Source organism: Xiphophorus couchianus, chromosome 6 (genome assembly GCF_001444195.1).
Source record: "Xiphophorus couchianus chromosome 6, X_couchianus-1.0, whole genome shotgun sequence".
NCBI lineage: Eukaryota > Metazoa > Chordata > Actinopteri > Cyprinodontiformes > Poeciliidae > Xiphophorus > Xiphophorus couchianus.
This window is the reverse complement of record NC_040233.1, coordinates 15,712,163-15,731,132: the sequence shown is the minus strand read 5'-3', so window position 1 is coordinate 15,731,132 and position 18,970 is coordinate 15,712,163. Positions and strand designations below refer to the sequence as shown.

General features: G+C 38.3%; 1 protein-coding gene across 1 annotated transcript in view; it reads left to right on the top strand.

Annotated features, from left to right (window-relative positions):
* Nucleotides 1-17,472, top strand: part of cdh2 (cadherin 2, type 1, N-cadherin (neuronal)) — a 78,400-nt gene extending 60,928 nt beyond the window's left edge. The window contains exons 12-16 of the mRNA XM_028020798.1: nt 662-895; nt 1,792-2,025; nt 2,256-2,395; nt 11,631-11,795; nt 15,921-17,472. Coding sequence (XP_027876599.1) covers nt 662-895; nt 1,792-2,025; nt 2,256-2,395; nt 11,631-11,795; nt 15,921-16,127 — 980 coding nt within the window. The 3' untranslated portion in view covers nt 16,128-17,472. The remainder of the gene's footprint in view (nt 1-661; nt 896-1,791; nt 2,026-2,255; nt 2,396-11,630; nt 11,796-15,920) is intronic.
* The last annotated feature ends 1,498 nt before the right edge of the window (nt 17,473-18,970 follow it).

The window sequence follows — 18,970 nt, the reverse complement described above, 5'->3', positions numbered from 1 at the left end:
AACGTGGCACTTGGTATATCAGCAGCACTGACCGCTTTAGCTGGAGGTTAATATGTTAGCAATCCCCAGAATCATCCACCATGTGGATGTTTTCACCTTCTATTTGCACTGGCAGGATTTACCTCTGTTCAGGTTTACCCTGTTCTATGGGGCATAGCTTAGGCCAATAGGCTTAAAACTCTACCAATAAAGAGGTTTCTCAGCATTAATGGGTCAGGATTGGATGACTAGCTCCTTTGAGCGTGGCCTGAATGGCAAAAAAGCCTCTTAGCTGGGTGAATACATAGAGGAGCCTGAGAGGAGCGACAGTGGGCTCTGTTTGAATGCTTTAGTATTCCTATCCGAGTCCTTCGTTAGGAAGACGTTCTTCAGGAACACAAACGGACACAGCAAATGTTCTGATATCCACCTCTGTCTCTGCACCTCCTCACTTGAGATTAAACTCTGAGATCAGTACGCAGCTTGTATGGGGCTACAAAAGTAAATTGTGATTTAATGTGCTAATGAAGAAACTCTACACTTTATTTTCCATTGCGGTCTCTGTAATGATAGCGAAACGAGAGATATCAGTTTGTTTACATATATATCTGAAAATGGGCAAAGTTTTAGCTATTTTTCAGAAATCCTTCCTGTATTTGATTAAAGATATTTGTCTATCCAGGAAAAATCCCAGCAAGCGGCACAGGCACCCTTCAGATCTACCTGGTGGATATCAACGACAATGCGCCAAAGGTGTACCCACATGAGGCAGAGATATGTGAAAAACCCGAGCCAAATGCCATCAACATCACCGCGCTGGATGGAGACCTGAACCCCAATGCGGGCCCTTTCGCGTTCGAGTTGCCCCACAGGCCCCAGGACGTCAAGAGGAACTGGACCCTAACGAGACTAAACGGTGAGATATGGGACAATCTCAAATCCTGGCCAGATTCATACAGGGGCCATTTGTGCTAGTTTAAACCCCCCTGGGATAATGAGATTAAATTAATCTTCAAATTGCAATTCCCAGAATGTCAGACATGATGAGTCAGCTTTTTTTCATTTGCTCTTTGAAGTTGTTACAATAAAGCAGAAAAGAATGTGGTGTGGTTTTTTTTTCAATAAGTGGCATGTGAGTCATAAAAGTTTAAAACAAAAAAACAAGGTTGATCACTCAGCAGTTTCAGTCATTAAAGCTTTAAGATTTTAATCTTCAATTAGCCTGAGCGAGACTTGGGAAACATGTTTAACCGTTTGTAAAAGCATACCTTGGAGGTGTCAGACCTATTTAGTAATTTATTAATCTTACCAAATAGGCTTTAATTATTTATGCTAATTTAAAACAAAACCATGAGCAGACAAACTCATTTGTTATGTGCTCAGCTATTAGATAGTGGGAGATGAAACGCAGTGAATAAATCTTAATAGGATAATGGCATTTGGATTATCGCAGTTGGGAATTTAGCCTAAGCAGCATTATCAAAAGGTATTCAGAAGATTTATAAGCTTCAAATCCAAATCCTGACCATGTTTTGGATTAGATATGCTGATGCAACTTCCAGGTAGGAATTTATGCTGCATATTTATGATAAAAGGAGTGTAATCATGGTGTGAACAGCATCTAGACAAACAACTTCTGAGTTTAGGAGTAAATCCTCTGTGAAAAACCTGATCTCCGAAACAAATATATTAGTTTATATTAAAACGCACCGAGCTGCTTAATCTTGGATGTCACCTTTCCAAATGTTTTTCCTTTAAGGATACATTTAGAATCATAACAGTCATTTTTTTTCTCTGTTCCTCCTTTTTTAGGTGACTATGCTCAGATGAGCCTTAAGATTGGCTTCCTGGAAAGTGGGATCTATGAGGTCCCCATCATAATCACAGACTCAGGCAACCTGCCCATGTCTAATACCTCCTACCTGCGGATTAAAGTGTGTCAGTGCGACATGAACGGAGACTGCACTGACCAGCAGCACATCATGGCCGCTGGTCTGGGCACGGGAGCCATTATATCCATCCTCCTCTGCATCATCATCCTTCTCAGTGAGTGTCCCTGCATCTTCCTCCACATCACATCAGCGAACACGGGGATTATGAAGGAAGATATCCACAATATCTCTAGATTACTGTCAGATTACTAAATAGATAGCCTTTATCAGGCCCATATCCAAGGTCCTAAAATATCAGATCCGATTTAAATGTTGACAATAATTTACAAATTGTTTATTTCCTTACTGTAACATGAGACCTCTCTCTGTTGCTGTATCATTCAGTACTCGTGTTAATGTTTGTGGTGTGGATGAAGCGTCGTGACAAAGAGCGTCAGGCCAAACAGCTGCTCATCGACCCCGAAGATGACGTGAGGGACAATATTCTCAAATATGATGAAGAAGGTGGTGGAGAAGAGGATCAAGTAAGGACTACTATTCTATTTTATTCTTAGTCTCTTAGTGGTTGATTCTCAGATCAGTTTTATTTAACTCTGTAGAAAACAAGAAATAAAATTCATTATTGATACAGAAACATTTGCTGCATGGTCTATTATCTTTCTTCAATCAGTAAGTTAAAGAAAAAAATAACTTTTAGCAAGAACTGAATAAAAGTTGAGTCTGCTTATGGTGAAACTTTTATTAACTTGTCTGATTTATTCTTTTTCTCTCCATAAAATATATGGCCAAACATGCTGCGGTTATTAATAAAAGCTTGTGATTTGTTTCGAAGGACCTTTTCCAACGCATTTTCTCTACATAATTTACTTGAAAATTACAGAAAGGCACCAACACATATTGTATACAACTTAAATTTTAAGAAACAGTGACAAAATTTATTGGCAACACTGATAAAAGTTTTTAAAGGAGCTTAGACTAAATGTTGTATTGTGATAAAAAAAATTTTGTATTTTCCAGACTACACACCTTTACATGTTGTCGCATCAGTCAAAAAATGAAGAGGAGATGCATATACTTTGACTTTGAAGTTTGCTGCCGGTGTCTGGTGAAATCATTGGGTAAAAATGTTGTCAAAGGGTTAATAGAGAAACACTTTTGACACTCCTCTTAAGTGTCAGAGCAGGAGCTTCTTAAAAAAAAAAAATGACACTTTGAAATTGGCCTGTTTAAGTCATTTTTGGTATATATGGCATTTTTGTAACAACTGAAGGCAACACAGTTGCTTGCATTGTACCATTTTATAGCAATGCCCCTTTAAGATGAAGGTCTGGGGACTAAGATGGCCATGGAAGAATGATGATCAGTGTTGATGTGGCTAAAGACTTTGTATACCTATCTTCCTACCTATTGACAGTGGTGGAGAATGTACTCAAAAAATGTACTTAAGTAAAAGTTACAAATACACAGACAAAAATGTACTCTAGTAAAAGTACCACATTAACATTTTTACTTGAGTAAAAGTAAAAAAGTACTGGCTTTTAAAAATCCTTAAGTATTAAAAGTAAAAGTAGTTGCTGAATGCATTACCTAATTGATAATACAATACCATTAAGTGTACATATCGTATTTAATTTTAATACATCAGAAATGTGCCATTTTAATGAACAATGCCACAGATAAAGCATGTTTTCATTGTGTTTAGTCTCTGTGACAGTTTAGACTTAAATATGTGATTCTATGCATCATAGTTTCAGGGATGGAAACGTCTTGTCTCCTGTCCTAACCGCAGGAACTTTTTTTGCCACTAATGGCATTTATTTTGAAAGAAATCCAATGTAGAAATGTAGTGAAGTAGAAAGTACAGATACTTACTGTAAAATGTAGTGAAGTAAAAGTCGAAAGTATCCATTATTAAATCTACTTAAGCAAAGTACAGATACACAAAAATTGTACTTAAGTACTTCCCACCACTGCCTATTGATGACTCATTTTCAATTTAGTGGCAGAGTCCAGCAGGTCATTTAAAATATCATGGTAATTTAATTTATGATGTCATGCACGCTTGACATCATCACTTGTTTGTTACTAAAATGCTAAATCTAAGTCTTATGTGAGAAAACCACACACTACCTCTTAAAATTTCAGTACAACCAAGCTATTCTGGAGTCGCCCCTAAACAAGACTTAAGATTAACATATATCAATGATAGTCCTAGTTGTAAGATTGATTTTAATCTGAAATTGGCATAAGAAAGCTTTTAAGATTATTTTTGCAGTCTTATTTCAATGTTTTCTTGGAACATATCATTCCAAGCAAAGCTTCAAACCACTATTGAAAAGATAATACAAGGCAAATGTTCTCTTGTTGTTGAGGAGAATTATTCAAGTTCCATCTCTGACGCACACGTGCAGTAAGGCTGAATCGACATGGGAACAAAAATCGCCTCTTAGAAACTTTCTGCAAGCACATTTACGTTCACTGTTTCTTTCTTGTAATATTTCAGCTTTTTTGATGCTCCAAGATACACTTCTGAATCACTCACATTGAAGAACATTTTTCTATTGTACAGTATTTCTTTATTGAAAATGGAAGACTTTTTTCCTCCCCTCTCAAAGGAAGCTGAGAATCAAAGGCTGGAATCAATAAGGCAAATACATTTTGATCCAATTGGTTCTGGAAGTATTGGAAATGTTTTGTCAACTGGAACAGCTTCCCGCTTCACAGCCCTAATGCGCACACAAACAATAGAAATGCAGTGCCACAGGCATCAATAATGTCCCATCTCTGTATTCTCCTGCACTGATCGGACACGCACAGAATTCAATTGTCCTAATAACCCCTTGTTAGCAGAATGGAATCATTTCATAAAAAAGGCAGGATTTTACCAAATGGGCTATTTTCCTGCTGCTGGCTGAAGTGCTTTGGTGGCTTAGGTATAACAGAAATGTGCGGGAGACCCCAGCCTGACCCATCGCAGTGCCAAATTAGCCTCCGAGACGTGTAATTGGTGAGCTGATGTCATTTAGAGACAGACATCTGCTGGGGTGCAATAATGAAGCCCTGTCTAAGGTAACAATATGACTGGAAAGCCATTACACATCTGCCGGTGATTAGGCAGGAGGGAGAACACCCATTTGTCTATTAACATTCTCAGTCTCACTCATAAAATGCACAAACCTGTGGACCAGAACATGTTGAAAAGGGAAACTGTGGCACATAACACCCCTCAAAGGCAAATGAGTGGGTGCAGCGATTTATTGAGGGAAAACAAGCTTCCCGTTTGGCAGAGAGGGGCCAGGGCGTCAGGAGAAAATGGTCTTGTCTGTGGAATGGGAAGCGGAGTCAGTGTGGGGTAAAAAATGGGTCCGACTTTCCCAGCGATGTAGTCTTTATAATGCCCACCTCTGTTCTCCCTATCTCCCACTGGGGAGGAAATTGAAGTGTCAGACCATTGGGTGCTCTCACAGAATGTGATTTTAGTTGCCGCTGTCATCGTCCTGGTTTGTACGGCTTTGTATAGACCTCATTTCATCAAAGGGAGACAGGTGATCAGCCTTCGCTCCCAGGAAATGGTAAAAAAGAATAAATAAATGAAAAAAAAGAAATCATAGCAAAATGAGAAGTGGTTGTGCACAGCTTCCTTTTAGAGAAAGGAGAAAGGGGGAGAAAAAACAGGTGATTCATCTCCTTAAAATGACCTCAGATTGATTTGATTCATATTTACCTTTGATAGGGTTCAGGGAGACATGCTGTGAAAAAAGGCAGGGTTTTCTTCCTCCCCCTTTTTTGTTGCAACAAGTGAATCAAATCAAAATCTTCTCTGAAAGTGTTTTCTCCCTTCAAAGAAAAGAAGGCCTTGTCATTGCATTTATAATATTTTAAAAGAAATTGTGCTTACTTTGATTTAACACAAGATTTTCTTTTTGCAGTCGTCGTGACTTAATTCTGATAGCACTGAACCAAAGGAAGTAATTGCCTCGTCCACATCCGAGTGTTATTACTGAAACTTAAATGAGAAATTTGGTACTGTGTATTTAAGCTACTTAACCCCAGAATGAGAAGGGGGGGCAGTTTGCCAAAAGACACACTATCTGGTGACCAGCACATATGTTTCCATTTGTCATTTTAAGCAACAAGTATGCCTGCTGGATGATCAAATAATGTGTAACAGAAAAAATCTATTTTATCTAAACATGCAAATACTCTGAATATCATTATGATGAAATGGCTTAATGTAGATAGTTGGCAGAGGCAACTATGATTTTCCTTATTTTTGGGTTTCTTCAGCTTTTGAAGGCATAAGCAGCATTCAAGTGCATTTGCGATGTTGGTAAAGTAATGAAATGACTTGGCTGACAGATTAAACAGGATATGAATCCACAGTTGTCTGGTGAAAGATAGTCCTTGCAGTTTGTTTTTGTACCGATAACGGTGTCCTTTTAGCCTCTCCATTGTCCTACACGCTCACAGCTGTTTCCTCACAGGCTTCTTTCTATTGCCAGGCAAACGACAACATATAGCTCCAGTAATTTTGATAAACCTGTAAAAGACAAAAGTATGTTCAAAACATTTCTGAAATGAACTTATTTATTGACTCGCTTAAATATCAGTAAATTAATTTTAATGATGCTATTCACAACAATATTATCACTATTTTTGCATACACTCCTGATCAAAATCTTAAGACCAGTCAAAAAATTGCAAGAATTTGCATTTTGCACTATTGGATCTTAAGAAGGTTCTAAGTAGAGCTTCACAATGTTAAAAGAAGAAATCAGTGCAAGAGACAAGAACATTTGAGCGGGGAATTAATTGAAAACTGCATTTATACTCAAAGATGATTTTTTCAGCTGATCAAAAGTTTAAGACCATAGCTCAAAAAAACCCGAAAACCCCCCAAAACAGAAACAAAGTGTCAAAAAAAAGGACTCAGTAATGAGTAGCTCCACCATTCTTGTTGATGACTTCAAACAATCGTTTAGGCATGCTTGATGCCAGTGTTTCCAGGAGGCTAGTGGGAACGTTGCTCCAAGTGTTGAAGATGGCTTCACGAAGGGCATCCACTGTCTGGAACTGATGTCCATTTTTGTAAACTTCCCTTGCCATCCATCCCCAAATGTTCTCAATTGGGTTTAGATCCGGGGAACATGCAGGATGGTCCAAAAGAGTGATGTTATTCTCTTGGAAGAACTCCTTTATCAGGCGGGCATTGTGAACTGCAGCATTGTCCTGTTGAAAAACCCAATCATTACCACACAGACGAGGGCCCTCAGTCATGAGGGATGCCCGCTGCAACATCTCCACATAGCCAGCTGCTGTTTGACGCCCCTGCACAACCTGAAGCTCCATTGTTCCATTGAAGGAAAACGCACCCCAAATCATGATGGCGCCCCCACCACTGTGCCGTGTAGAAAACATCTCAGGTGGGATCTCCCTGTCATGTCAGTAACGTTGGAAGCCATCAGGACCATCAAGGTTACATTTTTTCTCATCAGAGAAGACAACAATCCTACCACATTCAAAGTCAGTGAGCTTTTTTGCTTTTGCCATCAGGAGGTCTTGACAGTGTAAAGACTTCACAGAAAATGACATGGAATCCAGATGTTTGCACAGCTTTTGGCTTTTAAAGACTATGGTCTTAAACTTTTGATCAGCTGAAGAAATCATGTTTGAGTGTAAATGCAGTTTTCAGACAATTCCCTGCTCAAATGTTCTTGTCTCTTGCACTGATTTGTCCTTTTAACATTGTGAAGCTCTACTTAGAACCTTCTTAAGATTCAATGGTGCAAAATGCAAATTCTTACAATTTTTGGACTGGTCTTAAGATTTTGATCAGGAGTGTATAGTGATAGTATTGTTGTTTTTGGATATCACTGCCTAACACTGGAATAACTTATCAATGTTCTAATTAATTTCATTTGTAAACAATGAACAATTATTCTTACTCTTGGTAAGAATATTACAAGAGTAATTTATTTTATTTTACATAAATGTAGGCAAAAATCTTAAAAAAAAAATAAAAATACCCATGATATAAAGTAGTTTTGAAGTGGTTATAACTTTTGGTGGATTTGTTCTTTCCAGAGAAATAAAATGGTGTTGGTGGGATTTTTTTTCAGGTTGCTTGCCTACAATGGGTTGGATAACACTCATTGTGTATTAATTGGAAATTTTTCCTAACAACCAAAATAGCTTATGTAAAAAAAACAAGGGAAATGTTTAGCATTGTTCATTCAGCAAACCTTAGTGCATATAGGTAGTAAGAAGAAATCTTTTGGTCATTAAAACGTGCTTCATACATCAGGAGATGGCTTTGGTCACACCAGTTCTTTCTTTGGCCTCTTTTTCTTAAAACTGTAGAAATGGTGGTGCTTGTTGAGGTTATGATGCCATAGCTGAGTTGTAGCTTTAAACAGTGCATGTTTAATGAATGAATAAAAGGTTGTGCTTGCCACACAGTAATCTGCAGTAATGTATCAAATTCTATTCTTGGTAATTCTTAACAAGTACATGACCAGCAACTGCTTTGCTTCTCCTCAAATTGTGATATAATATTACCACTACAAATAACATCCAAAGTAGGATATATCCAAAATTATTTTGTAAGGTTTATCTGAAAGTGCAGTTTGGCCTCCTCTATTGGCATAAAAGTTGGTTTCCTCTCATAATGATCACTAAGCATTTTATATGCGCTTAATCTGAGATGACAGTAATCAATATGGCTAATTGCTCATAAATGCTGTATTTTTGGGCACACATTGAAATTAAACCAACAAATGCTAACTTCTTTCTGCAGCCTGCTTTAATTGCATTTCAGTAAACTTCTATTGAAATTAACCTCATGCTGCTATAACAGCCCATATCACTTAACTTGATCCCATTTTTAAATGTGTCTCGCCACAAATGATGTTTATGGAATGTTGATGTTTAGATGCTTATGTTTCAGTGTGGTTTATGAGTGCCATGGGCAACCATTTCAGCAGAACAGAATGTTTGAGACGCCACTTCCCCACAGAGAGTTGCTATGTCATTATGTCATTTTTGGTTTGGTGGATTGAGCACCGCGGACAACCAGCTTTTTACTGCGGTTTAGACAAATGGATTTCCCAACTTATGCAACTATTAAAAACATGATTATGAAATGAAATTACATTATAACTGGACAGTCACTGTTTTGTACTAAAACAAGTTTACTCAGTTTTTCATCATAATTACATAGACACGTTTATGATTGATGTAAGAAATACGATATAGATTTTGTTGTTGTGTACAATTTTTTAATTGCTTTTCTTTGTAGACTTATTGAAGGTCTATGTTTTTTATTATAAACCAGAGCAGTAAGCATTTTTTATCTTATTTAAAAAAATGGAATCAGCACTTCAGTTCAGACGATTTCTGAACCACATTCCAAATTTAGTGTTGTTAGCAACTAATTGTCAGTCAGTCACTGTTTCTTGTCAGCTTGGACTGTGTGACATTGATCTATCCACACAACAGGGGCAAAGCTGTAACTACTCTCTCTTACTTTGAAATAATTTGAGCTCATGATAATCACTTACTTAATTCACCAGAGGAAGTTACATGCTGACACCAAGTAAATAGAGCTTTGCAATAAAACCCATGTCATATTGTGAGATCTTGTGCCAAAAGATCTCGTCACACCCATAGTAACTGCCTAATTTCTGTCTGCGGGGCATTACTCACCACTCATCAATAGTATTGGGGTTGTTTTTGCAAGCAGGGAATTATAATTTGAACACATTTGACAACTGCCCTATATTAAATGTCACAGAGCAATTACATTAATTCTGTTTTTATGAGTGAATAAAATGCTGAAGCTACGGTACTTTAGATTTAACATAGGTATGCTTCTTATAGAGCAGCATTAATGCTGTGCAGCAAAGGAACAAGTCTAGTTATTAGAAAGTAATCATGTCTATTGGCCTGTGTGTGACATTCTGAACAGACCTGACATCTATATGTAGATTAATTGAGGTTTGAATTCAAGGACTTTTTAAAAATAGACAACACGGCAGGGATATACATGTTATAACTACTTCTTTATAAAGCAGAATAGAATGTAGAGCAACAAAGACTTACTACATTTTCTTTTACAAGATGTACACAAATGATCAGCTCAGTGAGAATCTGTGGGGGCATAAAGGTGTGTGTGAAACAGCATTTTCCAAATGGCTGTCATTTCCATGTGACCACCCTAGTTTTCTCACAACATGGCAGCTGAAACAAAAGAATGTATTACAAGATGGCGGAGAGGGTATGTCATGTTGCACCTGAGATCATGTGTTTTTTATTCGTAGGCGTTTAACCTATGGGGAATAACGGGCTTTTGAAAGATCATGATAATTCAATCTCTGAGGTCTAGTGTTCGTTCACAAGAAATGTCCATTTCATGTTCCAGGTTAAAAGAGTAGACATACAAGACCCCATCTTGACAGAACTATTACATCATTCAATAAGACAACTCACCAAACATTAAAATATATCCGAGTAGAAATGTGCAGCACTTCAGTAAATTTAACGCTAAAACTGTACCATTCCTGATTAGTTTGCCATCATACTCATGAGGATATGTCGCTACAGGTTCTATTTCAATTTTTCGTAAAAGAGAACCGTTTATATGCTTTAGGTTCTTAAGAGGGTTGACCCTGTTTATCTACCAAACTGATAGTTCTGAATAAACAGACACCTATTAAAATGCTTTAGGCATAAATCCCAGTTTTATTTTGGCTGTCCTGCTGAGTATATGCTAACCTTTGGCTACAAGTTAAGAAGTCCACAAATCTGTCAAGCTTGTCTCTTGGATGGTAACACATCCAAGAGACAAACCAAACAGTATTAACAATCACATTATTTTTTATATATAAAGGGAATAGCTTTTCGTCCAATAATTTAGTGAACCTCATGTATGAATATAACAGTCAATGTGCATACTTACTTTGCAATGTTTGAGTTTCCGCTGCATAAGGTTTATCGGCACTCATGTTTATTTTAACATCCCTGTTTCCGTTGGGAGTGACTGTGAGACTGTACATCTGCAGCTGAGCAAAGATAATTTTGAAGTGGGATATTAGAGATGGATGGATTACTGAAAATCTCTTAAAGAGGGACAATCCATCATGCACGCCTATTAGGCACACACTGCCTCTCAAATGGTATTATCTTTATCATATCTGCCGTCACCCTCATACCATCCAACCGTCATTCAACTCAGTTGCTCTGCTCTCCATCACAGCTTCTTTTTCCAACTTTTTTTCCCCACCTCCCTCTGTTCTCATCCTGTCTTCCTGCCCATGACTTTGCACAAACTGCGAGCCATTCAGGTTGCCTTGGTAATGTTAATAGGATTAGCAGTGGCTTATGCATATCCACCATCCCGTGTCTGGGCATTGATTAGAGCGAAATAGTTGCCTGCACATCCTTCCTGCTGCACTGTGCACGAGTACAGAGAGTTTGCAGCGTATGATGTGCTCCTCAGCTTGAACCCCTTCAGTGCTGGCTGCTCTTATGTGTCAAGTCGTTCCTTGGCGTGCTCCTTTACAGAAAAGAAGATTAAAGTCCCCCCTCATGTTCTCTCAACTCTCCATGCTGCAATTTAACTTTAAAATCTTTCGTCCTCCGAGTTGAACTTCTTCACGCTCTTTGCAGCACAGGATGTTTTTATCTGTTTAAATAATCTCACTCTGTTCAGAGTCTTGTCGCACAGCTCAGCTAAGCTCCATCTGTTTACGTGTTCCCCAGGATTATGACCTGAGTCAGCTCCAGCAGCCAGACACGTTAGAGCCCGATGCCATCAAGCCAGTGGGAATCCGCCGTCTAGACGAGAGACCCCTCCACCCCGAGCCGCAGTATCCAATGAGGTCAGCAGCACCCCATCCAGGAGACATCGGAGACTTCATCAATGAGGTAAAAACACATTAGCTGAATACAGTTACTAACAACTGACGCCGGGTCTCTCTGAGGTGGAATTAAATCCGAGGAGGAGACCAAAGATGGCAATGCAGTCGAAAAGCTTGAATTTCATTTTCGAGTTGAATGAGTTTCCTGTGACATTTCTTCCTAGGTAAACAGTCAGACTTTTTTATGAGTGAGCATCAAGGGCTGCCTTTTAGCAGGAAAACATACATTTTGAATTCGGTTATTAGAGCTGATTTTTTTTGTTTGTTTGTTTGTTTTCCCAGCAGAGACCAAGAAACCTTTCTAATTTTGTCATTGCTGCGATGCTTATAAACCCCAAAATGTATATGATACTAACACATTTGGATATAATTGTTTTCCTCTTTCTGAAAAGTGGAGATAGAGATGTGTCAGCATAGTAATAGAAGATGAGAGCAGCTATGCATCGGCTTTCTATCAGCGTGCACAGCTCAGAGTGCCCTCGTTTGCCTGAGGCCATCATTGACTCCGGCATGAAGGGAGAATGTAAAATGAAAAGAGGAGTCATATATTTTTCACAAGCTCCAACAGACAAGAGTTTCACTGCATTACAAATGAAGTTCGCTCCTAGTTTCTGGATGGCGCCCATGCTTTTAGATTAGAGCTCGTTCTTTTCGGCTCTGCTGCCTAACCATTTATCTCTCGGTTCCCTTTAACTGGGTGCCATTCGCCTCCCCCCCCCTCCATCCGGTTGTGAGTCATGAAAACAAGCTATAAACTTGTCCTAACAGCTCATATAAGGAGAAAAGCAATTTTTATGTAGCCCAAAGATTTAATTTATCAACAAGAAAATTTGAGGTATTGTATAAGGCTAGTATGTGATGGGTCAACACAAAGTAGTGTATCATTGTGAAGGGAGAGGTAAATGTTAGTTTCCATTTTTTACAAATAAAAATCAGAAGTACAGAAAGCTTATATATTCTGCCCCTTATTTCCTCGAAATCCAAAATGACTTTTTTTTTATTCACCCAATTAGTAAATACTGTAGAGTTCACCCTTAGATAACTTTAAACCAGGCTTAGATTATGAAACCACATCCTACACTTTGAGTGTCTCACAGATCAGTGTTTTATTCATCACCTGAAAATAGAAAGTGTATGGCACAGCTGCAAAACTACAAGTCTGATCAGAACATGTTGACTCTGGAGGAGCTGTAAAGATCTCCTGCGAAGATAATCTCTTTACAGGTCAAGTATTATTTGTGACCCTTTATGAAAACTGTTGATGCCAAAATACAGTGCCCATCATAACGTATGGTAGTAGCAACATCATACTGTGGAGTTGTAGTTCTTTAGTAGTGAAAGGAAAGGTGATTGGAGCTGATGCAAGATGATTGATGGCACTAAATACATATCAATGCTGGAAAAGTCAGAGACTGGTGAATGTTTACCTCCTGGGTGGACAGCAGCCCGGACCACACAACCAGAGCGATAATGAGCTGGTTTAGATCAGAGCATATTCAGGTGTAAAAAGTGTTCACTTGAACCAGCCCATGTTGGTCGGTCTAGAGTCTCAAAATTGACAGCTCCTAAAGCGAAGTCATGGTAGCTGCAGCACACTCATTGAGCTGGAATGACCTAACTGATAGGGCTGCCTGCCAAGAGAGAGGGGAGAAGAAGAGGAGGTGGGAAGAGAGGGGGAGAGTGTCTCATCTCAATCCTGAATCGTGCACATTCCCTCAGAGCTCAGGCCTCTTAATTAAATTAGGACAGAAAAAAATCAAACATATGTTTACCATAAAGAAGTTAACTCCTTAGTTGGACAAATAGTACTCCATTAGTCAACTTTTGGCCTGGTCTCAGAGGAGAACAAAATTAAAAACATTAGCGCAAACTTGCTCACATCTCTGTAGTTCACAGGTGTACACAGGCAGAGAAGTTGAAGTGATTGCACTCAGTTTTTTTACACAGTGCCTCATTTCAGCTCTCACAAGGTTTTCTATGGCAGAAGTGGTTTTGATTACACTTCTCTTTATCTGCAGGACGGAGCTGCTCCAAAATGTGAGGGCAGTTTATGATTTCACACTTACGGGCTGTGATTGTTTCTACAACAGGGAATAACTCTGTTATAATGAAATCTTTTATTAGAATGCCGAGTTCAGTTATTGACTAACTTTATGAAACTGCCACTTTTAGATGGAGAGGGCTATATCCTGCAGAGCTATTATGGTTGTAATTGAAATGAACTATCCATCTGTCATATTTTTCACAAAATGATAAGCATCACAGCCCTGAGCAAATACTTAACCAAAGCTAACAAGTGGAAAATAATGGCTAAGTGCCCAGGCACTTTAATACACTCCATCTTTTATTTGAGGGCATTTCAGCACTATAGTGGCTGTATAGCGGAAACCATAAATCTTTGACAAGGCCCAATGAGCTGAGGCCTCATTTCTGTTATGTTCATGTACTTCTTTTAATTCACATATTATTTGTCGAGTGTCCTCAGTTCCAGTGGTAAGAGGGAGAAACCAGGCTTGCATCCAAAAGTGATTCATGGCCAAAGCACACCTCAACTCCTAGATTAGCAATCCATCAAGACTCCAGAGTCCTGTTAGTGAATGAGGCTGGAAATCAATAACAATCCATAAGGACCTCTGGTGCTGCTATGAGGATTTCTGGGAATGTCAAGTACAATCTTCAAAACAGAACCACTCCCAACTATCACCGCGAGCCTCAAGATGACACTGGATATGCGCATGTGTGTGCAAACAACCCACTTGCCCTCGTCTTTGCTTGGGTCTATGGTTTACAGAGCTGGATATCTATAAAATATTAAAGATGTTTTGAGCTAGATGGCAGATGACATCCTATCAGAGCTATACTGACATGGCAGAGGAGGGCAAGGGGCTCAGTCACAAGGGCTATTGAGAGAGAGAAAAATTCTACCAGGCATCTGAAGCTGCCAGTCATGCTTTTGATCAAGAAACAGATTTTTCTACATCCTAGAAACATCAGGATGATCTGAGTAAAAGCAGAGGGCTCTCAAAGGAGCAGGCGAGTCTGATGAATCTTGGCAAGAACCTCATTTCTTAAACAAGTGGAGAGAGACCCGCTGAAAGGTTTTACGGTAAATTGGCTTGTGAGAAGTAGCACTTGAGAGAGAGCAATGTTTATGTGGCCTCAATCCTTGGTGCAGGCGGTTCTGTGGTCTTATCTTCACATCCAGCAGCTGAGATGTCCACAAGTTCAGCTTAAGGCTCATGTGAAGAATGCTTATTTTTTTTATTTTCAAAAATAAGCACTTGAAGTCCAAGCTTATCTAGTCTGCATCTAAAATTGTATTACTGTACGTAAATTAGGAGTTAAAATGCACTACTATCGGAATTTAACAAATGCCTAATTTCCAGATGCCTAAAGATCCCACAGTTTTATGCAAAACTAAAAACCCAGGGGGAATTCTCAAGCCATTACAGTGCTGGGACGAATGGTTTAGTGTTGCACAGATTAACTAGCTTTTGTCAAAAAAGCAAGTTTTGACAAAAACTGTATAGCAAGAACAGCATCTGCAGTGATTTCCACACCAATATGAGTTTCAAGGACATTAAGAGGGAGAATCCATTAATTGAACTAAATGGGACATGTCTTGTGGTATGACAAAAGGAAATTGGAAGTGTTGGATTGTAATGATTTTCATGACATTTGGAAGACAATTTTGACGAGTTTGAAATCTGAGAACAGCACAGTAATTGATGTATTTACATTATGTTGCTTGTGTGTGTTTGTGCTTTATGGACTAGTGCTGTGATAATCGATGGTATCATGAGGAAAGGTTGTGTGAAAATATTTAAGAAACATTTAAGAAATTGCTTTTGGAGACATAACCAAACAATTTAACCCAAGTCATACAGTTTTAAAGCAGTTAAATCAAATATTAAGGAAATGTACATAAGCTTGTGAGTGTATTGGAATAAAATACCTTAACGATTTTGTCTTGGTATTTCGCAAATAAAAAACATTTTGGCTGTGTCAACTGGGGTAAAACAGGCATTATTTAGTTGATATATCAAGCAGTGATAAGGAGACTCTTTTTCATACATTATATGTTAAATATAAATCTTGATGTTTGTTTTTTTTGTTTTTTTTTTCTGCAAAGGGACTGAAGGCAGCTGACAATGACCCCACTGCTCCTCCCTACGACTCCCTGCTAGTGTTCGATTACGAGGGCAGCGGCTCCACGGCTGGCTCCCTAAGCTCGCTCAACTCCTCCAGCAGCGGGGGCGACCAGGACTACGATTATCTGAACGACTGGGGCCCTCGCTTCAGAAAACTGGCAGACATGTATGGCGGAAGCGACGATTAGGAGACGCAGGCTCACCTTGACGGATAAAAAGTTACGATTTTTTAAAAAAAACGAAGGAAAGATTTCCCGTTGAAGGACACATAACAGCTTCTGATATTCCCATGAGAGTGATAGAACTGTGACTGAAAAGATACAAATAATAAACATTGATTTCAGAATTTTTTTCTAAAAACGAAACACAAAAAAACAAAAAAAAAACAACCAACCTAGGCTTATTGTTGTAGTATACGCATACATACGCTTGTCGAAAGCTTAGGCATAGCCTGTGCTCCAAGTATGAAGGATGTGGGGAGATAACGCTCGGTGGACTGTCACCACTCAGATTGTCGGTATTGAATGCGCTCAGTTAAACTTGAATTTCACAGTACAGAAGCACTGGGATATAATGTGCCTTTTTGTACATTTTTTTTGGATCTAAATGATTAGTTTTATGTTCAAGGCTTTAATGGTACTGACTTTTGGAGTGATTTCAAACAAAGTATGTTACACTCTGGTATGCTTCTACGTGCTTTTTTTCTTTTCTTTTTTGTTTTGATTACCCAATGCTCCTGTTTTGAAGAAGGAAAATGATTAAGAGCAGCACTGTACAGTATGCTAGACCTTTAGCGTTTCTCACTAAAAAAATTAAAATCCTGCAGCTGATTGCAAATAAAGGGAGTTATAAATCACACTTTTGTAGCATTTTTTTTGTTTTCCTTTTCAATTTATTTTCTTTTTGAGGTGATGTAGTATTTTACAAATGCAACAAAAACTGTTTTGATCTGATCTATGTACACTTAATTTGCCTTAGTCATGATCTGATATTTTCAACATTTACTTCACTGTAAAAAGATGTGTGTGTGTGTGTGTGTGTACATACTGTTTTGTTTTACTTTCTCTTTTTTTTCTTTGGATGTAGTATTATGAAGCAGTACAAAAGTTCCAAACTTGTACATGTATAATTTGGATAAGAAATAAAAAATGTTTGCATGTTTTTATCTTTTCATGACAACAAAAATTTGAGAAAAAAAAAAAAACTGTTTCCCAAATTTATTTAAAAGTGAAAAAATGCGATTCTGGGTGACATTACATGTGTAGAAGTTAAAGTTTTTTTGTTGTTTTTTTTTTTTTGTATAAAAAAAGAAATTAAAAAAATAAAATGACAAAAAAAATATCAAAGTAGTGATCTTGTCAGCACAACATTTGAATTTGTACCAAAAAAGGGAGAGTGGGCTGGGTAACATGCTAATGGGCACTGACTAATGATTCAGCTTTAAGACTGGAAAAGGTTTTGGTGTGTACTGGAACACAAATTATACATCTCTGATCCCCAATCATCCAAATAAAATGCTGATTTTGGAGCTAAGAGCCCCCGTTTCTTTATTTCTTGTACACAGCGTTCAGAGGCTTAATTACTTTTTGAGTTGTGTAGTCTGAGAAGCAGAGAACAATATCCTTTCCATAAAAATGACTCTCCGCAGGACATTTTGCCAAAGGCGCCGATAATCATGTATACCTTTTTCTTGTTTGCAGAGATTATAGGAAACGAAACAAAATATTTAAACCTTTGCATGGAAGTTTTGTTGCTTTGGGGCTATAAACTAAGCGGTAAATTGAAGATGTAACATTATTTCCCCAGTCAAGGGCAGAAACTTGAGGAAAACAAACTCATCCCAGACCTGTCTGCTATATGGGATTTGTTCAGTTGGGCACGGTCAGATTAGACTTGACCTCAAGATGAAGATTGTCTGCTAATCCCAACGCTGCCTCTTAATACTTCCATTTGTATTTTCTTAGGGTAGAAAACAAGAATCACTTGGAGAAATCATTTCAGTTGTTGGATGATGAAAATCCCCTGCTTCCTCTTTCCTTTTCAGGCTTTTAGGTTCTCTTGCATTTAGTCATGTTCAATTGTGAAAGACTAAGTAAAATGAGACTGAGCAAATTCTGGTTAGCTGGTGTTTTTGTTAAAAATCCTCATCCAACTCCTTCGAGAGCCACTGAACCTTTGTTTTGAAGTGACCTTGTGGTGTGCAGAGCTTATCTCAGAGTGCGTGCAGCTCTGCACTCCATTTCCTATAGTTGACACAAAATGTTACACTGCAGAGCGAGACTTAATGTTGGAAAAAACAAACTGTCTGACCTCCAGGTTCTGTTTCTTCTGCAGCTGATTCACATTTGCTCAATCAAGCCACTTCCATTTTACCTTGAGGTTTTCAAACAGAAGCAATTCCCTTTGTCTTTCCTTTTGTCTCCACTCACTTAATGGAAGGGGTTAACTTTTGACTAACCGCTTTTGCTGGCTTTGATCTTGAGCCAGCAGACATGTGTTTAGTGATTCAACATTTTAATGAAGTTTCCAATGTGTGCACTGAAGCAGCACATACTTTGAGTAGATTGTGCACCATTAAAGAAGTAGTTTGACATTTTTAGACATCTGCTTGTTTGCTTTGTGAGGCCTAGATGAGTGAATGGGGGCTATTAAATTACACACATCTGTCCATTGTAGAACAATAGGCAGCAGCTGGGGAACACACAAAAAGTGAAAATGGAAAATAAAATATATGTGGATCACATTTCCAACACCCTGAAGTCATAGCTAAAAATATTTAACCTGGAGTTATTAGTTTACCAGTATTTCCTCATGGTACATTCTTGTTCACAGCATTTTCTATTGCTCCAGAAAAAAAATGGGTTACATTGCATTTTTAAAGGGCATTTATTCTATCTTGAAGTGGAGGTTAGGAGGACCTTTACTGATATGTGGAAGATGATACAGGATGATATCAAGAAGAAACTTCTGAGATCATGCCCAGCTGACTTCGGGAGGACACCGGATGTAGACAGTTTTCAATGCTAATGTT